The 18,152-nt window shown below is 42.0% G+C and overlaps 2 protein-coding genes across 2 annotated transcripts in view; one reads left to right on the plus strand and one right to left on the minus strand.

Annotated features, from left to right (window-relative positions):
- The window catches only part of NT5DC3 (5'-nucleotidase domain containing 3), a 34,685-nt gene extending 30,359 nt beyond the window's left edge, over positions 1–4,326 (minus strand). Inside the window, exon 1 of the mRNA XM_023936768.2 lies at positions 3,728–4,326. Within this exon, the coding sequence (XP_023792536.1) occupies positions 3,728–3,773 (46 nt within the window). The 5' untranslated portion in view covers positions 3,774–4,326. The remainder of the gene's footprint in view (positions 1–3,727) is intronic.
- A 48-nt stretch (positions 4,327–4,374) lies between these two features.
- On the plus strand, positions 4,375–14,901 carry HSP90B1 (heat shock protein 90 beta family member 1). Its single transcript, XM_086887144.1, has 18 exons — positions 4,375–5,119; positions 5,602–5,701; positions 6,304–6,445; positions 6,536–6,652; positions 7,018–7,349; positions 8,278–8,389; positions 9,050–9,166; positions 9,770–9,886; positions 10,562–10,699; positions 10,789–10,866; positions 10,954–11,019; positions 11,273–11,542; positions 11,771–12,016; positions 12,312–12,448; positions 12,842–12,920; positions 13,017–13,172; positions 13,708–13,806; positions 14,643–14,901. The coding sequence occupies exons 1-18, from the start codon at positions 5,071–5,073 to the stop codon at positions 14,670–14,672; spliced, it is 2,385 nt and encodes a 794-aa protein (XP_086743270.1). The 5' UTR covers positions 4,375–5,070; the 3' UTR covers positions 14,673–14,901.
- Positions 14,902–18,152: the final 3,251 nt, after the last annotated feature.

Raw genomic sequence — 18,152 nt, forward strand, 5'->3', positions numbered from 1 at the left:
ACTGAAACTTACAGAGGTTTCAGTATTTGAAGACTGAGGGAGAGTTTTATAATGATCAAAACATGATTATTTTATCTGTAAAAAGATCCTTCTAGATATAAATCTTCACCTTAACTAAATTTTCCCTTCGTGGTAGGCTCCTTAAAGTCCATTCTCTTCTGTGAATTTTTCTATTATAAATATATAGAGCATTAAACTTCAAGGAACACCTTGCAAATTTCAAAAATATTTGATGAGGGGAACACACCACAGATTACAGACTTTTCAACAGTGACAGCTGCAGTGCAATCAACAGTCTCCAGAGAAAAGGAATAAAGACAACCAAAAGCCAAATTATATCTGAAGAACAAACACTTTACTCCAAACTTTAAACAACAGCATTTTAATCCTGCTTGTATGTATGTAGTTACTGTCAAAATTGTCTAATATTTGGATAATCAGCTTGAAAAGCTAGTTACTGGCAGCAGTTTTTTTGTTTCATATTCACACTCAGTCCCAGATGTTGCAGAACATCTTATGTAAGTGGCAATGTCTTCAGTTTGTGCTGTACACACAGTATTTAGTCCCTGATGCAGACACTGCAGAGGGAAGGAACAGAAACTCTCCATGTACGGTTTTAAAAGATACCACAATACATTATCATGTGAGAAAGACAGGGCTCAATTTGGTGGTACAAACTTCAGACTGCATTAATTATTCTCACATAAAATCACTTACATGTCTTTTTCAGATACAGTACGGCCATAAATTGCTGGTTAGCAGTAACACAAATTAAAGAATTTTAATTATCCATGAACAAAAATGTAACTTGTATTAGTTGCAGATTTCAATTTAACTGCGTACTAAGAGAGGTGATATTCTGACATTGCAAACTAATTGTTTAGTTTTATGGCTTCCTTATGTTTGCACCTATATACAATACCTTTGTCCTATGTAATTTACATCCCAGGTTCAGCTCACTGCCACAAAAACCAGAATATCACCTTCTCTTAGCCACAAACTCCTGCTCTTTACCATGCTCTTGTCTGGTTCAGCCTGCACCTGGTATAAGCCAATTTAACTACCAAGCATTTTGCAGGACTAGAGAGTTAAACCTGCTCAGGAGAGTCTGACAGAGCCAAAGCAGGACAGTGAAAGGAGGACTGGCTCACTGTTACAGATGGAGCTCAGGAAGATTAGCTGGCTAATTTAGCTGGTTAAGTCCAATACCCACAGTCAGGTCTTAAGAACTCCTCTCAGTTTATCTGCACAGCTATTTCTGTCAAGGTTACGCTTCTCGCTAGTTCAAACAAATCGAGTTGGAATGGCGTGGCCTGCTTCAGAGAGGTGACTTATACACGGACACAGGCATGACCTGATAAAGTTGTGTTCAACAGACTGGAGAGGGGCTCGCTCTGCTGTTTGCATGGAAGGAGACACTGCCTGATTTCCATTTCTCTTATCACCACATGACCCTGAATTTTTATTCAACAGAAAAGCACAGTGCTAAAATAGACTATTTCAATCGTTATGCACACAATTATTAAAACATATCTAATTGCTTTATAGACCTCTGTAATGCAAGTTAAATCTAAGTTGCTGAAGAACTAGCACCACTTAACAGTTACATCTTCCCTTTGGTATTCATTCCTGAAAGGTGATACTCAGACTTCTTTTGAATGGCAGCAGTAGTCAGTGCAACAAAGAGCTTAAAAGCTCCCTTAAGTTTTTAAGCTGAAATTTTCTCCAATTTACAGCCTCCTTGTAAAGAGAATAAACTTACTTTCTGAGAGCATAAGTACTCAGCTGCCTCATTCTTGCCTATCAGTTTTGTCCTGGGGAATCCAAATTGGCATTCATGAAAGCAAACAGTATAATCTACATCAAGCAATCAATGCTGGTAAACTCATTACACTTCTTACTAGTCTAGCCTTTAAATTCAACAGACAAACACAGATTTATCAGGTTTCGTATTTCCTTCAAAAGCAACATTCTACACTGTATAATCATAGGGGCAAAGTAACCAATAAAATTTGAATTCCACTAGACTTAATTTAAAATCTCTGTTGGTTTAGTACAGTCAATAACAGAATTAGTTTGCATTCTTACTATTCCAGTTACCAACGTTCAAAATGATTGTCACAACACATTACATTTTCCTGCTGCCAGTAAAATGACTGCTAAAACAGAAATGCCAAGAAAATCTTCTAAAGCAAGAATTCTAGAAGACAATTCTACTCTGTTTATCTCTGTGTCCTTCAAATGCACATTCACAGTCATAAAGCAACATATCTCACTCTGGGAATCATAGAGGCACAAGTAGGAAATCAAATCCTGAACTGCTTGTAGGTGAGTCTTAGAAAAAGATAAACTTTCTGTGCTTAGACTCCTGAATAATGAAATTGTATTTTCAAATATGTAGGACTACTCTTCAGAAAATAATTCTTCAACTTCACACAAGTCTTAACAAAAACCTGACAAATTTTTTTTACTTACAACCCTGACATTGACCTCTCATATTTATTTTTAACAGTCATTCCCACATATGTGTTGGAAGAGTAACTGTCCTTTTTACTTCTCATATAATTTGTGATTCATGAGGAACACCTATTAAAACTGCAAATCATACAGACAAGTTTCATGAGTCTTTTAAAGAGGTCACAATTGAACATTGCCTTCTTGTGCTGGCTTTGACTGGGATAGAATTTTCTTCACAGTAGCTGGCACAGGGCTGTGTTTTGGATTTGCACTGAAAACAGTGTTGATAACTCAGGGATGTTTTGGTTATTGTTGAGTGGTGCTTGCACAGAGTCAAGGCCTTTTCTGCCCCTCACACCCCCCCACCATCAAGGAGCTTGAAGGTGCACCAGAATTTGTGAGGGGACAGGCAGGACAGCTGAGCCCAACTGACCCAAGGAACATTCCATGCCACAGGGCACTGTGCTCAGCACATAGAGCCGGGGGAAGAAGGGGGAAGGGGGGGATGTTGGGAGTGATGGTGTTTGTCTTCCCAAGTCACTGCTATGTGTGCTGGGGCCCTGCTGTCCTGGGAATGGCTGGACACTCACCTGCCTATGGGAAATGGTGAATTAATTCCCTGTTTTGCTTTGTTTGCATGCATGGCTTTTGTTTTACCTGTTAAACTATCTTCATCTTAACTCAGGAGTTTTACCACTTTTAGTCTTCTGATTCTCTCCTGCAGCCCAAGAGCAGGAGTGAGGAAGTGGCTGCACAGGACTTTGTTACCAGGTGGGGTTAAAGCGTGACACTTCATTAAGAAGAACCCAAATATAATCATTCTTTACTGCAATACAAAGGCTCCTTTTCAGTTCCATAAATATTAATTATCAAGAGGACAGAAAGGTACAACACTGAATTTTAAAGTAAAAAAAACCAAAAACTTATCTGGCCCATTGTATAACTAAAGACGATAAACTTATTTTTGCCAAGACTTTCAGCTACCAATAGACTAAGCTCCGTGTTTGTGAAACTGTAAACACAGTGAGGGCTTTTGTTTTTTGCATTACACATCACCAATCAATCTCTTTCAAATATATTCCTCTCCAAGTACAAAGTCCATTAAATCATTGCTTGCAAGTTTGTGCTTTGGTATTTGGTGGGGTTTTTTCCCCAGTCTAGCGTTAAACGTGTAAGATGAAACAGGTGACTGGCACATGAAAGCCTGGGCACACTTTTTCAGGATGGTGATGGGGGTTATAAACTATTTCAAGTAACTTATTAGCACAACCTGTTAACAGCGGTGCACTGCAGAAGTCGCACAGGCTGCATTTCATGTCCAAAGCTGCAAGCCCTGCCAGGGCCGCTGGAAATGCACGGGAAAGGTCTCATCCCTGGGGCAGCAGGGCTCCCTTTTAGCGTGCCACAGATGGCAGCCGCCCTCGCACTGCCCCTGCCCGCCAGGGCGGCACCGGGGCGGCAGGTCCCGCGTTCCCCCACACCTGAGGCAGCTGCTGGAGCCGCCGCTCCGCGGGGGGAAGGGACGGCCGCGGGTGGATAAACAAAGGCCCCCAGGGTAGGCTGAGGAGCGCTAACGAGCTCCCGGGAGAACGGTCACCCTGATGAGCGCTGGAAACCTGGAGAAGAGGGAGACCTGCCAACCACCCGGCTTGATTTTTCCTCCACCAGCACCGAGAGTCCCCAGAGAGGCTCGGCAGAAGCCAGCCGTTTTCTCTCATAGCGGTGTGAGGCACTAGGCGCGCAGAGAGGAGCGGAGAGCCAAGGCCAGGGGCACAAGGACAACAGCGGGACCGTGAGGCCCCGAGCCACTGTGGGGCAGGACCCAGCCATGGTGTCCCTGCGCCGCGGCAGCAGGGGGCGCCACGGGGCACCGACGGCGCGAACTACAGCTCCCGGCATGCACCGCGCAGAAACGGCGTACGCGGCCCACCGCGTTCCGATGCCCGCTCAGTGGGGCGCACAGCGGGACGCGCCAGCGCCGCCCTGCCTCTGCCGGCGGCTACGGCGGCCCAGGCCCGGTGCTACTCCCGCCGCTCGGCCCAGCTGGTTATGGCCTTAATCGTGACTTTTCCCTCCTCTCGGTACCCGGGGGTGCCGCCGCGACCGGAAGTGCCAATTGCCATAGCACCCCGTCTCCCCGATGAGCATTCCGGGTGTCCCCGGAAGCGGTCGGAGCCAGTGTTGCGTATAGAGATGGTCCCTGTTGCTCTCGCGGCCGCGCCCCACGCGGTCCCCCCGTTAAACACCGCGGGTCATTCATCGCAGCGCCGCCCGGGGCCGCGCTGGCCACGCCCCATCGCGCACGCCATTGGCCGAGCGCGGCTCCGCCCGCCAATCGGCGCCGGCCACGCTCCGACCGCAGGAAACCGCACATGGAAAGTCACGATTGGCGGCGATGACTGCAGACCCCGCCTTCCCAAGCTCTCCATTGGCTGCATGTTTGGCGTGGTGCGCTGCTATTGGGCAGAGTGGCGCGGCCCTCCCCCACCCTGGGGTTGATAAGGCGGAGGGGGAGGGTCGCGGCCGCTCCAGCGGGATCGGCGGCGGCGCGGGACGGGCTGGGGAGCGCGGGGCGGCGGCGCCGGGGGCTCTTCTCTTGTCACTGCGGCCGCCATGAAGTCGGTCTGGGCGCTCGCTCTGGCGTGTGTGCTGCTCCTGGCCGGTGAGCGCCTGCGGGTTTCTAGAAGGTTCTGGCGGAGGGGTGTCGGGGTCCCGGCTAACAGGCCCTCCCCACCCGCCTTCCCAAGCCGTGTGCCGGGGTGAAGGGAATGAAGGTCGCCGAGGGGAAGTGGGGTCTCGGTCGGGACCCCTCAGTCTGCCCCGTGGGGAGGAGAAGCGGTGCTCGGGCCCCCGCCTGCCCTGCCCGGGCCTGCCCTCTCCGGGGATGGGGCGGCGGGGGGAGGGGGCCGCGCGGCTCATGCGCCGTCACGGGCGGGGGCGGAGGGTGGGAGGAGGCCTCCCCTTGCCCATCTCCCGTGTCTCCGGCTGGGCTGGGCTGGGCTGGGCTGAGCTCCCCTGGCGGGGGGGCGGGGGACTCGAGGTGCAGAGCTGAGCCTGAAGATGTGGGGAGGGGCAAGCGGAGAAGTTGGGGTAGTGCGTAGCGTGGGGATCGGGCTCAGGGCGCTGGTTTCCTTGTTTTCCCAGTGGCGGTCAGAGCCGATGAGGTGGATGTAGATGGGACCGTGGAAGATGACTTGGGCAAAAGCAGAGAAGGGTCTCGAACGGATGATGAAGTTGTTCAGAGGTTGGTACCTCGGGCGCCCTGGTGTTGGAAGGGTCAATTTGAGCACTAGTTATGCCTCAGAAATAAGTTGAGAGCTCTATTCAAAAGAGGGATCCAGTTAGCTGGGGGAAATAAAACGTTCCTGTAAGAGACTTATTTCTTTCTAAATAAAAGCGAGCTTGAGAACTTGGTTTCAGAAAAGTTCAGCTTTTGTTTTTATCAAATATCGATAGCTGTTAATTGGGGTTTACTCATGCATGTCATAAATGGTGTCAGTTTAGTGCCTGTGGATGGAATCGCTCCATGCCCATAAAATGCTCCTTGTCTTGCAAGGTGCTCCACATGTTGAGGGTTGTAGCAGCTTTTAGATTACCTGTATTATTCCCTGAATTCTTATGAAAAAATGCCTCAACTTGCAAAAAGCCTCAAAAAGCATGATTTTTCACTTACGTTTTTGGATTATGGTTATATAGCTAAGGATGGCCACTCTTGCACTTGACTCATTTGATCATGTAATTTTGTGCTGCATCAGTGATTAAGTGTTACTGCTGCTACTTTCTGATTAAATTAGTCATTCTGTTTGTGGACAAGACTCCTTGATAGATTTTTCATTGTCCTAACAGAGAGGAAGAAGCTATCCAACTAGATGGCCTAAATGCATCCCAGATCAAAGAAATCAGAGAGAAATCTGAGAAGTTTGCATTTCAAGCAGAAGTGAACAGAATGATGAAGCTAATTATCAATTCTCTATATAAAAATAAAGAGGTTAGTGCCTTCATTTGCAAATCACGTTTGAATTTTGGGAGGTGTGTGTCTGTCTCTCCTGGTATTCTTGACTACTGGTTTCTATTTCAGATTTTCTTGCGGGAACTTATTTCAAATGCTTCAGATGCTTTAGATAAGATACGGTTGATATCGTTAACTGATGAAAATGCTCTTGCTGGCAATGAGGAACTTACAGTTAAAATCAAGGTAAGAATTAGATACAAACATCTCTTTCAAAGAAGTGGTGGAGGAATGTAAAATCACACTGCATCATTAAATTTCTATTTTTGGCTTAATACTGATACAAATATAAACTAGGACCACATGAGAACCCTTGCAATGAACTTTATCAAAGACTCCTCTTTTCATAGTAAAAATCTGCTTCTGTTTTTATAAAGAGCAACTGAAGTATTGGGCTACTTTTAAGAAAGGTCTTCCTCATTTCTGTAGTTACTGCAAATTCAGTTTATTGTAGTCAGGTGTGTTTGAATTTGAATAGCTACTTTTTCTTTGGCATGTGTTAAGATTCACAGCGGAGTCAAACTGCATTTTTTTCTTTATTTTTTTTTCAGTGCGATAAAGAGAAGAACATGCTTCATGTTACAGATACGGGTATTGGCATGACAAAGGAGGAGTTAGTTAAAAACCTGGGTACCATTGCAAAGTCTGGTACAAGTGAATTCTTAAACAAGATGACTGAAATGCAGGATGATAGTCAGTCAACATCTGAGTTAATTGGCCAGTTTGGTGTTGGCTTTTATTCTGCTTTCTTAGTAGCAGACAGAGTTATTGTCACATCAAAACACAACAATGATACTCAGCATATTTGGGAGTCAGATTCAAATGAATTCTCTGTGATCGATGACCCAAGAGGGAACACCTTAGGACGTGGCACAACCATAACGTAAGATTTTTGTTTAATCTTAAAATAAAAAATGTACTGTGGGTACACTTTGCTTATTGAAATATAAGTGACTTTAGCTTTATTATTTCTTGTAATGCAGCTGTTGTTCGTTTTAATAGAAATATGCAAAACACAAACTGCAACCAAAAAGAAATGTAGTTCACTTCATGTTCTGTTAGATGAGCTAACGAAACTATGAATGTCTTGACAACTCTCAGCAAGTAGTTCCACACAGTTCAGCTGCCTTCAGGCTCATTCAGTCACTCAACACAATTCTGGCCTAGCAAAACCTATAAAGTGGCTGTAGAGCTTTGCTTGGAAACTAGCTGCTGTTAATGTATCAGTGAGGATGGTCTGATGCAAATTTCAAACTGGAGGTAGTTTGCTAGTTATATTTTAATTGTTTTCATGAGCAGGTAAATTTATTTGCTCTGGGTTTAGAGGATGTTTTTCTGGAGGAGGCATTCAGTGTAAAAAAGTTGATCCTGGTGCTCTAGGTGGAAGTAAAGCCCTTGAGGGTGCATCAAGATCCTGATAAGTATCGATATGGTTTGATGTTTTCATTTAAACTTTCCAATGTTGTGTTCTGCCTCAACCAGTGAAACAATTGCTGGTTGAGTAAGGATTGTATTTTTTAAGAGATGCTTGGAGCTGAACTAATAAAAAAGCTCACTTGCATAAACCTGAATTGCTATGGCTGCAGCCAAAATCACAGGTTGTTCTGAGTTGGGACCCACAAAGATCATCAAATCCAACTCTTAAGTGAATGATCCCATATGTGGATCAACCCCCTACTCTTAGTTATTAGCACCATGCTCTGGCTCAGTTGGTCAATCTCAGTGGCATAAGAAATGTATATTCTGCTATAAAACTGTCAAAATAATTGTTCAGCACTTTACTGGGGTTTTTGCTTTGTTTTTTTCTTTAGCCTTGTCTTGAAGGAGGAAGCATCAGATTACCTTGAGCTGGACACTGTTAAAAATCTAGTGAAGAAATACTCCCAGTTCATAAACTTCCCCATATATGTGTGGAGCAGCAAGGTAAGTGTGTTTAAGTGAGCATTGTCCAGTATGAGCTTTGGTTATGTAAGCTGTCTGGCCAGATCTTTCATGAGCACTAAGGGCCTGCCTTCTTGTTCGATTTCTAAAATTCTTCTGTTCCTGACTCTTTTGGCTGCTATTTTACTAGTTATTTTTTTTCTCCAGATGCTGGTCTGTTGCTAAAACCACAAACTTTAAAGGAACTTGTTTTTATTCTGAGTCAAAGAACTTTACCAAAGGAGAAACACTGCTAATTACTAATAAGGATCTTTCTTCTACTGGCTTTGGTAGATGGAAGCCTTGTTAAGTTCTCAAGCATAGCCATGGCTAGATACCCTTCTGTAAAAAAAACAGGGCAGTGTCTTAGATTTTAGGCCTGTTGTGATGTTTTCTTGGTGTAGCACCAACTTAAAATCCAAGTCTCTGATTAGCATTATGTGTAAAGCATTGAAAAATTTGAGTGTGGTCATCTCCCAGTATATTGAAGGAAAGTATATATTAATGGAAAAGCAAATGAAAAATACTTCTCATAGAGAAGTTTGCAACAAATAGCAGAAGTCAGGCTAGTGCTGTGAAAGATGAAGCTGTTTGAGAGAATACTGGAACATACCTGGTAGTAAGTCAGGGTGTTAAAATCCCCACCTTTGGTTGTCTCTTTAGACAGAGACTGTTGAAGAACCCATTGAAGAGGAGGAAGCAAAGGAGAAAGAAGAAGAAACAGATGATGAAGCAGCAGTTGAAGAAGAGGAGGAAGAAAAGAAACCAAAAACTAAGAAGGTAAGCTTTTGTTAGCCTTGGGATCCTGTGACTCATGTCAGATGTCAGCAATTTTCAAAGGTAGTCTTGCAGAGGTGCATTTCAGTAGTGTGTGCTTTCAAGAAGCAAATCCTTTTAAAGTGAGATGGTAGGAGAGATTTTAAGTGAAACAGGCTAGGTAGAAGTCAGGCAGATGATTGGCAGTAGCCTTGTGAAGCTGTGGTCGCAGCTAATTATAAGCACTTGCATGAACTGCTTGAAATGGTAGTGGAATTCTGTAATTTGACACTGTTGACAAGTTTAAATTTAATATACTCTGCAGAGAAGAATTTTCCAGAGTGGCATTAAAACAGAAACACTGGTGCTTAGTAAATGTGTTAAATGTACATGGAGCACACTACATTGCAGACTAAAGTTTTGTTCCCATGTGTTACACTAATGTGTATACTTAAAATGAGAATGTCCAGATTGTTGCATAATGTCCAGATCTTTTGCATAAAACGAAAGAAGCATGTTTGGGATTTTTAAATGCTATTTTATGTTTTAGCTTCAGGAGTGCCTTTAATTGGCCTAAGCTGTAGTTAAAAATGAGTATTTTTTATACTATTTTGTTTATTTATCTAGGTTGAAAAGACTGTGTGGGACTGGGAGCTCATGAATGACATAAAACCAATCTGGCAGAGACCATCTAAAGAAGTTGAAGAAGATGAATACAAAGCTTTTTACAAAACCTTTTCCAAGGTAAGTTCAGGTCCTCAAGATGATTCCTAAGCAAGAGGTTTGCTTGTCCGGCTATGTAAATAAAACTGAGTGCTTATAGGATGGGCTCTTTCTGAAGAATTCATTAATTGCTGTCAGTAGATGGAACTGCAGAGAGCCTGGAAGGTATAACCTCTCAGTCAAGAATTTATCTTCCAGAGAGAAGGTACTGCCAACCAAGTTGGTTGGTCTAGATTTGGAAAGTATTATCTTGCAGCTCATGTGGAGCTTACTGATGTGTTTAAATTTTGACAGGCAAATTTGTATTTAGGCTGAGGGTTATAGTATTTGTTTCATGTGGTGGAAGAAAGGAGACAGAGTTTCCTAGAAGTGTTGTCTTTGTATCACTACAGTGTAATGTGTTACTCTGGAGTGTCTTAACTGTGGTATGATGATACTCTATTGGCTATTGGTAACTTTTTAGTGACTGGCTTGTTAAAATCCAGCAAAACCTGGGAGGTCTCCAAGAAGGTTCTTTTCACATGAGTTACTCTGCTCTTGTAACTTAAACTTTTGTCTCCATTGTAGACTCTAGCATGGCTATATGGATTAATTGTAAAATAATTGCACTTATTTGCCAAACTTGTGTTATTATTGGAAATGTATAAACTCACTGGTAATTTCCCCATGTCAATTGAAAGCATTCTCTCTTCACAGGAACACGATGACCCAATGGCATACATCCACTTCACTGCTGAAGGGGAAGTAACTTTCAAATCCATATTGTTTGTTCCTAATTCTGCTCCACGTGGACTCTTTGATGAATATGGATCCAAAAAAAGTGATTTCATTAAGGTATGACAGAAAGGTGTGTGCATATGGTTTTGTGGCAAAGGAAAAAAACCCTGAAGTAACTTGGGGTGCTCTCTGCTCTTGTATTTCAGCTGTATGTTCGAAGAGTGTTCATCACTGATGACTTCCATGACATGATGCCCAAGTATCTTAACTTCGTTAAGGGTGTTGTAAGTATTATAAATCTTACTTGCATTTAATTTCTTTTTTAACTTCAAATACTGCCTGATATACTTAAAACTTACTTTCTCATTTAGGTGGATTCTGATGATCTTCCTTTGAATGTGTCCCGTGAAACACTTCAGCAGCATAAATTGTTAAAGGTAAGCTAATTGGTTTAAAATTCCTTCATTGTAAGCACACGATGGCAGCAAAGTTTAGAAGAATTAATAGCTTGATGAATTTCGTTACATGACTCTGAAATTAATGTAAAGGAAACTCAGTTACTGCTGTTTCCAGATTACCTGTCTACTTCAGATCAGGGATACAAAGCGGAATCTGTTCCTTAAAGTGAGGTTGCACTGGGGGTTATTCCAAATACTTACTGTTGGAACTCAGTATTGCTGCTTTTTTTAGGTGATCAGAAAGAAACTTGTTCGCAAAACTCTTGATATGATCAAGAAAATTGCAGAGGAAAAATACAACGACACATTCTGGAAAGAGTTTGGTACTAATGTGAAGCTTGGTGTTATTGAGGATCACTCCAATCGTACCCGACTCGCTAAACTTCTGCGCTTCCAGTCTTCTCATCATGAAAGCAACCTCACAAGCCTTGATCAGTATGTGGAAAGAATGAAGGAGAAGCAAGACAAAATCTACTTCATGGCTGGTGCCAGCAGAAAGGAGGTATGTAAGAGTGAAAAGAAAGGAAGGGGTACAGTATATTATAGCTTTTAGTTTTACTACCATCATTGTTGAGAATTGTTTATTTACTGTAAATGTGGAGACTCCATGCTTATGTTACTACTGCAGTTCAGTTTTTTTGGTACCAATATTTGCCAGATAGTTGTACAGGTTTTGGTAGCTGCTACTAGCGATGCAATTAACCTGACACCTTAAATGTTTTCATTCTAGGCTGAGTCCTCACCATTTGTTGAGCGTCTGCTGAAAAAAGGCTATGAAGTGATCTATCTGACAGAACCTGTAGATGAATACTGTATTCAGGCTTTGCCAGAGTTTGATGGCAAGAGGTTTCAGAATGTAGCAAAAGAGGGAGTTAAGTTTGAAGAAAGTGAAAAGTCTAAAGAGAGTCGGGAAGCCTTGGAAAAGGAATTTGAACCCCTCTTAAACTGGATGAAAGACAAAGCTCTCAAAGACAAGGTAAAATATTGTGTTATATGTAGTGATTATTTTTACTCATTGTACTTGCTGCAACATACTTTGCAGATTATTTGAGTACAGACTTGACAGTAGCATCTCTCTTCATGGGTAAACCTGTATGGATATTGTCTTTATTCAGGAAGATCATTAGTTAGAATGTCATCCTAGACATTCCTCAGAAATCCTTGCATTTACAGGGAAATGCAGAGTTATTTACTTGATTCACTGTGTAAGTAAGCTATTAGTTCTGTGAACTAACATTAAGGTGTTCTGGGGTTTGCTTTTTTTCCTACAGATTGAAAAAGCTGTGCTATCTCAACGTTTAACTCAATCTCCGTGTGCTCTTGTGGCTAGTCAGTATGGATGGTCTGGTAACATGGAAAGAATCATGAAGGCTCAAGCTTACCAGACTGGGAAGGATATATCTACAAAGTAAGTTTCCAGTTCTATAACAGCAGTCATGAAATGCAGTTGACGGCCTCCCTTGCTTGGTGTAACCATAACAAGCTTCCACCCAATTCAGACGATCCTGGGTGTTTTTAAGGTCATTTATAACCAAGTTAGTTTCCATTATAGCCCTAGATTGTTATTTCCAAGCCCAATGTGTAAAACTGCCTGATGAGCAAGACTCATCCAGTGGCATTTGGTATCTGCCATTCATTGACAAGAGAAGATGAATTTAGTAACTTAAATGCTTTTTGTAGTTGCACCAGTATTAAAGGGCTGGGGGGATTACACTTGTTGCTGTGACTGTAACCTAGTGTATGTAGATTTAAAGATCTAGTTGGGTTCTGTACTTTGAAATGCTGTAATTTCTCTTCCCAGTTACTATGCCAGCCAAAAGAAGACATTTGAAATTAACCCCAGGCATCCACTGATCAAGGACATGCTGAGGCGAGTCAAGGTAAATAAATAACAGTAGTGAAACACTGACTGACTTGGCTGCATACAACCTGCTTTAAGAGGTCTGTTTTGATTTTCTTGTGTTTCTCTGTGTCAGGAAAATGAAGATGACAAAACTGTTTCAGATCTTGCAGTGGTATTGTTTGAAACTGCAACTCTGAGATCAGGATATATGTTGCCAGACACTAAGGAATATGGAGACAGAATAGAAAGGATGCTTCGTTTGAGTTTAAACATTGACCTGGATGCAAAGGTTAGTTTGTCTTCCACTTGGGCTGATAATTGACTTACTGTTGCTTCATCTTAAAAACTGCAGCTGCTATTCACTTGCATAAAATGAAGTGTATCCAGCTTCCTGCACTTAAGTGGGCTACCAAAAGTCCAGCCATGAGTCTATACTTAATACTCATATTCTTCATTCCTTGCTCTTCTTTGTAGTTGCTTGAGATTCTATTTCATTATGCTTCTCAAGTATATTCCTGTTCTTAATTAAGTGCTGGCTCTAGGAGTAAACTGAGTACACAGGCCTTTGGCCCCTGTCTCTCAAATGGAGAAATTCCTAACTGGGTACAAGTAATGCAGGTTCTCATAATCTTTTGCAAGAACTTCTGCTGGCTGTTTTGCTGCAGTGGATCAGTGCTACACAGATCGTACTTTTTCCTTCAGGTAGCTTGTGGCAAATGTTAGGAAATGATAGTGAAAACTTCCACAGCCTGTATTTAGCTAGTGCACAATTAGTTAAACAGCCTAAGCAAGTAAAGCAAATTGCTTGTGACCTTTGTGTACAGGTGGATGAGGAACCTGAAGAGCCTGAAGATGCAGCTGAGGAGGCAGAGCAGGATGAAGAGGAAGTGGATGCTGATGCTGAGGACAGTGAAACACAGAAGGTAGGGTCTCAAGTTTGAAGCTTTCTAGACAATATTCATGTGCAACTTTGTCTGTAGGTGCTTCCTGGCAATAAAGTTGTTCATTTTGCCTTTCATGACACTAGATTTTAGTGTTAGATGATCCAGGCTTTTCTTGGAGGGGGGAGGGACAAAATTGCAGTACAAATTTATTATTAAACTGTATTGTGAAAACATGACACTGAAGTATGTTCAAAGCTGGAGTGAAATTAAGCCTTAGAGATTGTAACAGTGCCCTGTGGCTAGAAAATGGCAGCAAATACTCTAGTGAAGATAATTACCTGTGGTATTTCCATAGCTTGTGGGCAAAAACATGAACAAAATCAGCCAGAGTGCAATTTTAGATGCTTATAATACAGGCTTGGAACAGCACTCTAGACTACAACATTGCTCCTGAACAGTTCACCTGTCATGTGAAGTCAGCTCTTATCTGCAGTTTTAATTATGTCTTGATGGATATGCTGAACTCTTCTAATACCATAGCTTTTTGATAATACTAACTTGGAAAGCTGTTTTGAGGTCCCAGCTGGGCCTGCTTTCTTGAGTTGCTTTTGGAAGAGACCTGCAAGATGATATCCAGTGATTAGTGCAAATATTGTAGCAATGTAATTTCCTACTGTTAAATGTCAGATAAGAATAGATTTGAGAAACAGTATTTACTGTACTGAACCTACTTAATTTTGATGCCACTACTGTTAGGTTTGCAGAGCAGTATAACCTGAAATGACAGTAATATAAATTTCTGTTGTTCTGGGAGTTCTTGTAACTTTTTTCCGCTTTCAAAAAGTAATATTCTGATTCTCTTTCTGTCTTCACAGGAATCCACAGATGTGAAAGATGAACTGTAAACTGCACTCAACTACTGTCCTGCATTGGGGGGTTAAGAGGGAATGTGAATTAGATTGTTTTGTTTTTTTCCACTGTAAAATGTTGAGGGATGGGGTTTTAAGGGTAAAGGAGGTTTTTTTTTTTAAGTTCACTTTTCTAAAAACATTCCTCATGAATGTAAATTTGTATTATTTAACTGACTTGGTGTAAAATCTTGTCATGTACAAAATAAAATGTTCCCAAACACCACCAACTCCAAATTTATACATAGCAAGCTCATCATGTGAGCTGGCAGAAAGAAATGAAGGTATGGTCCTGGGTCTTTGGATCCTTTGTGCAAACAGGCTCTTTGTTGGTAGTCCTTGAGCCTTCCCATGCTGGCACAGCCATACATACTTGTGTAGCATCTGCCTGTGGCTGGGATTTATGTTTACAGATCTGTTGTGCTGCTTAGCCAAATACACCTGATAGCTGACAGCTGTACTGAACTTGCTAATTGAAATAAGTGTTTGAGTGAGTGAGGCATCTCCTGCAAACCTGAGAAAGAGGAGATAGGGTCCTTAAAAATGGCATTGGAAGCAAAACTGGGAGCTTGTGTTGGACTCTGTGACTTGACTCCATAGAATAGACAGCAGGAACTTTATGGATGAGGGCGAAAAAAACATTTCCTTTCACTAAATATGTGGACAGCTACCACCAGAGCTGTCTTACTGCCTGTGAGCTGGTATCATCATCTGTGCCACTTAGAAACCCTGCCTTTGTCTTGTGTAGCTACAGCAGTTCTGTTTTCTACAAGTTGGAAGTTCTTTTCACATATTCTTAATGCTGTTATTCCTAAATGTTTTCAGTTTTTCTTAGTCTTTTATGGCAAAGCACTGTAGATACTTAATATGACTGAAGCTAAACCTGGTTACTTGTAGACAGGTTGAGCATCCATTCATTCTGTTGGCTTTATGTAGTGGCTGGATGAAGCACTGTGTTTTCTCACTAGTGCCTCTACTTGAAAACACCTTCACAGAGTTGGTAAAAAGTGTTTACAGTGAGAGTTTGGCAGATTTTTTTTTTTTGCCTTCATCTGTGGAAGGACATAGTAACAGTGCTTCTGCACAGTGATACTATTTAAGAACCAATCTTCTGTTTTGTTAACAGAACTTCTGTGAAGTTACAAGTTTCTGCACTCTGAAGCAAAATAAGCTTTCTTATTAGGTCAGGGCACTGAACACTGACCTGAAGATCTTGCTTTCCATTTACAAGGCTTCTATATTATGACCCAAAATATGCCATGTATTAGTGTGGTTGTTGTGTTAGGGTTTAGAGAGTTGAATTTTGACCTGTCAAGGAAAGGAAGCTTAGTTTGAGAGGTTCTCAAGGGAGTTTGGGGGCTGTGGTTTCTGCTCACTGCAGTGGTATCCCAGAGACGAGTCTCTTGTTACTGGCCCAGGCTGAGTGGTCTCATGCCAGTCTCGGCAGCTGGCACTGTCAGCTTTAGAAGCAGCCTTTGGCAGTAAGTTACTGAACAGGGCAGGGACACCTTCCCCCTAGTGTAGCAGTGAAACTTTGTGCTCTGTAGCAATCAACCTCCTAAAGTATCAGTTGTTTTCAGTGATACATTTCTGAGTGTATCATTACTACCCACACCTCCGTTTGACCTCTGAGAAGCAAAGATCCCTCCCTCCGCCTCTATGGTAGGGAAGGATTTTGCCTAACAAACTAAAGGGGAATATTGGAAGTGTAGGGTGGCCTCCTCCAATATTCTTAACCCATAAATTACTTGTAGATTTAAGCAAACTTTGTTCTGTTGTATAGCTGAAGTTCTCATTGCTTTAATTGGTTTGAGGGTGACAAAACTGATTAAATTTCAGAAATAAAAAAGAGCAGACTTGAGAGTTATGCTTTGTGCTTCTTCATATATCTCAGCTGAGAGTATCATGTGCAACATAGCTTTGGTCCAGCTGCTTTCTCTGCATCATGCAGTGACAAGTGTTTGCTATTAATAAGCACAAAATGCACTTGTAAGTTTACCTGTTCTTTTGTCAGCTCTGAAGCAAAATGGTGTCAATAATGGAAGTGTCTCCCAGTCAGAACTGTTTCTTTCAGTGCTGCAGTTACACTGATTCTGAGGCTGTCTCCTCTGCTGTTAAAACTTGGTGCATTAGCAGCTTTGCTATTCCTAAATGGGCACTAATGAGGACATTTCCCTCAGCACTAGAAAAGGCTGAGCTTCCTGTTGCTCAGTTTCCAGTAGCAGCAGGATACAGTTAGAAATGCAATTTGTAGACACTTCCCTCTGCAGCCTTTAGATCTGAAAAACCTCTAGAAAATAGCAATATATCTTTCATGTCAGAAATCAACAACATAAGAGGTGATAATCTGACAAAGTGTGAGTAACAGTGCATGGGCTGGTGAATGCTGACTCGTTAAAGGATCATCAAAAAACTGTTCCTGCCTCAGTTAGAACAGAAACAAAATACTGACTGTCCTGTTTTCTCTTCACTGAACTTTATCTTCTGCTGAAGTGGAAGGCTGGAATTGGATTCGTTGCCAATCTCAGTTTTGTTTAGGTGCAGCAAAGTCTCTTCACCAGAAGTGGATCTATTAAGATGATTTCATTGATAGACTTTGGTTGGACTTAACATTTCTCTTTTACCAGAGCCTCTCTCTCAATTCCTGTTGTCATTGATAAAGGTGCCTGAGAGAGAGGATGTGATCTAGTTACATAAAAAGTGCACACAAGAGCAGGAGAGGAGCTCATCCCACCAACAGCTGTAAAACTTGGTGAGAGCAGACACATACACATGCACAAGAACTATAAACCTTTCTTTCTAGGAAAACCAGTCCAGTTTATGCAGGCATAAGTAAAATAATAGCTTCATAGTTGGAGCTGATGTAAATGTAGCACTTTCACTGATCATTTCTGGATCCCTCTGCCCTTACAAGATTTCCAGATACTTCAGTAGTGGGAGTTTGGGAGCTTTTTGTTTCCTTACTGGGTAGTGTGTCAGACTCTTTTTTATGAATTAAACTTAAATGACAGCTAAGGATGAAGCCTGTGCTTTGTCCTGGCATCTTTCTGAAGGGAAACTAATCCCAACCTTCCCAAGCTCTATATTGTACCATTTAGAACTGGATTATTGAGCCATCTTCACAGGATGGTGACTAAGTTTTCAAGTTCCTGGTGTGTTGTGGTGATTCTATTTCCAGACTAAAAAGGTAAACCTGCACTTGTTGTTTCAGAGTTTTGCATATTTACAGCTATCAAAAGCAGCCATAGACAGATGGAGATGCCCTAATGGAGCACAAACAAATCTGATTTCAGTGTAATCTGTATGTATTTGCCTCATTTTAACTGAGATCACCAAGCTGTAAGATTCCTGCCTTACAGTGGACCAAAGCAGATTTCCTGTCAGTGACACCTCTGTGTCATGGTTTGACACTTTATTCTGAAGGTTACTTAAAATGTAATCCAGATTTCAGAACTCACAAGCATTTTGACACACAAC

Source organism: Cyanistes caeruleus, chromosome 4 (assembly GCF_971803275.1).
Source record: "Cyanistes caeruleus chromosome 4, bCyaCae1.hap1.1, whole genome shotgun sequence".
In the NCBI taxonomy this organism is placed as follows: domain Eukaryota; kingdom Metazoa; phylum Chordata; class Aves; order Passeriformes; family Paridae; genus Cyanistes; species Cyanistes caeruleus.

Bases quoted from the DNA above. Each gene is read 5' to 3' on its own strand.
- HSP90B1 (XM_086887144.1), top strand. From the start codon at position 5,071: ATGAAGTCGGTCTGGGCGCTCGCTCTGGCGTGTGTGCTGCTCCTGGCC. The intron at 5,120-5,601 runs GTGAGCGCCTGC...TTGTTTTCCCAG, and splicing joins GTGTGTGCTGCTCCTGGCCG to TGGCGGTCAGAGCCGATGAG. The intron at 10,867-10,953 runs GTAAGTATTATA...TTTCTCATTTAG, and splicing joins TTAACTTCGTTAAGGGTGTT to GTGGATTCTGATGATCTTCC.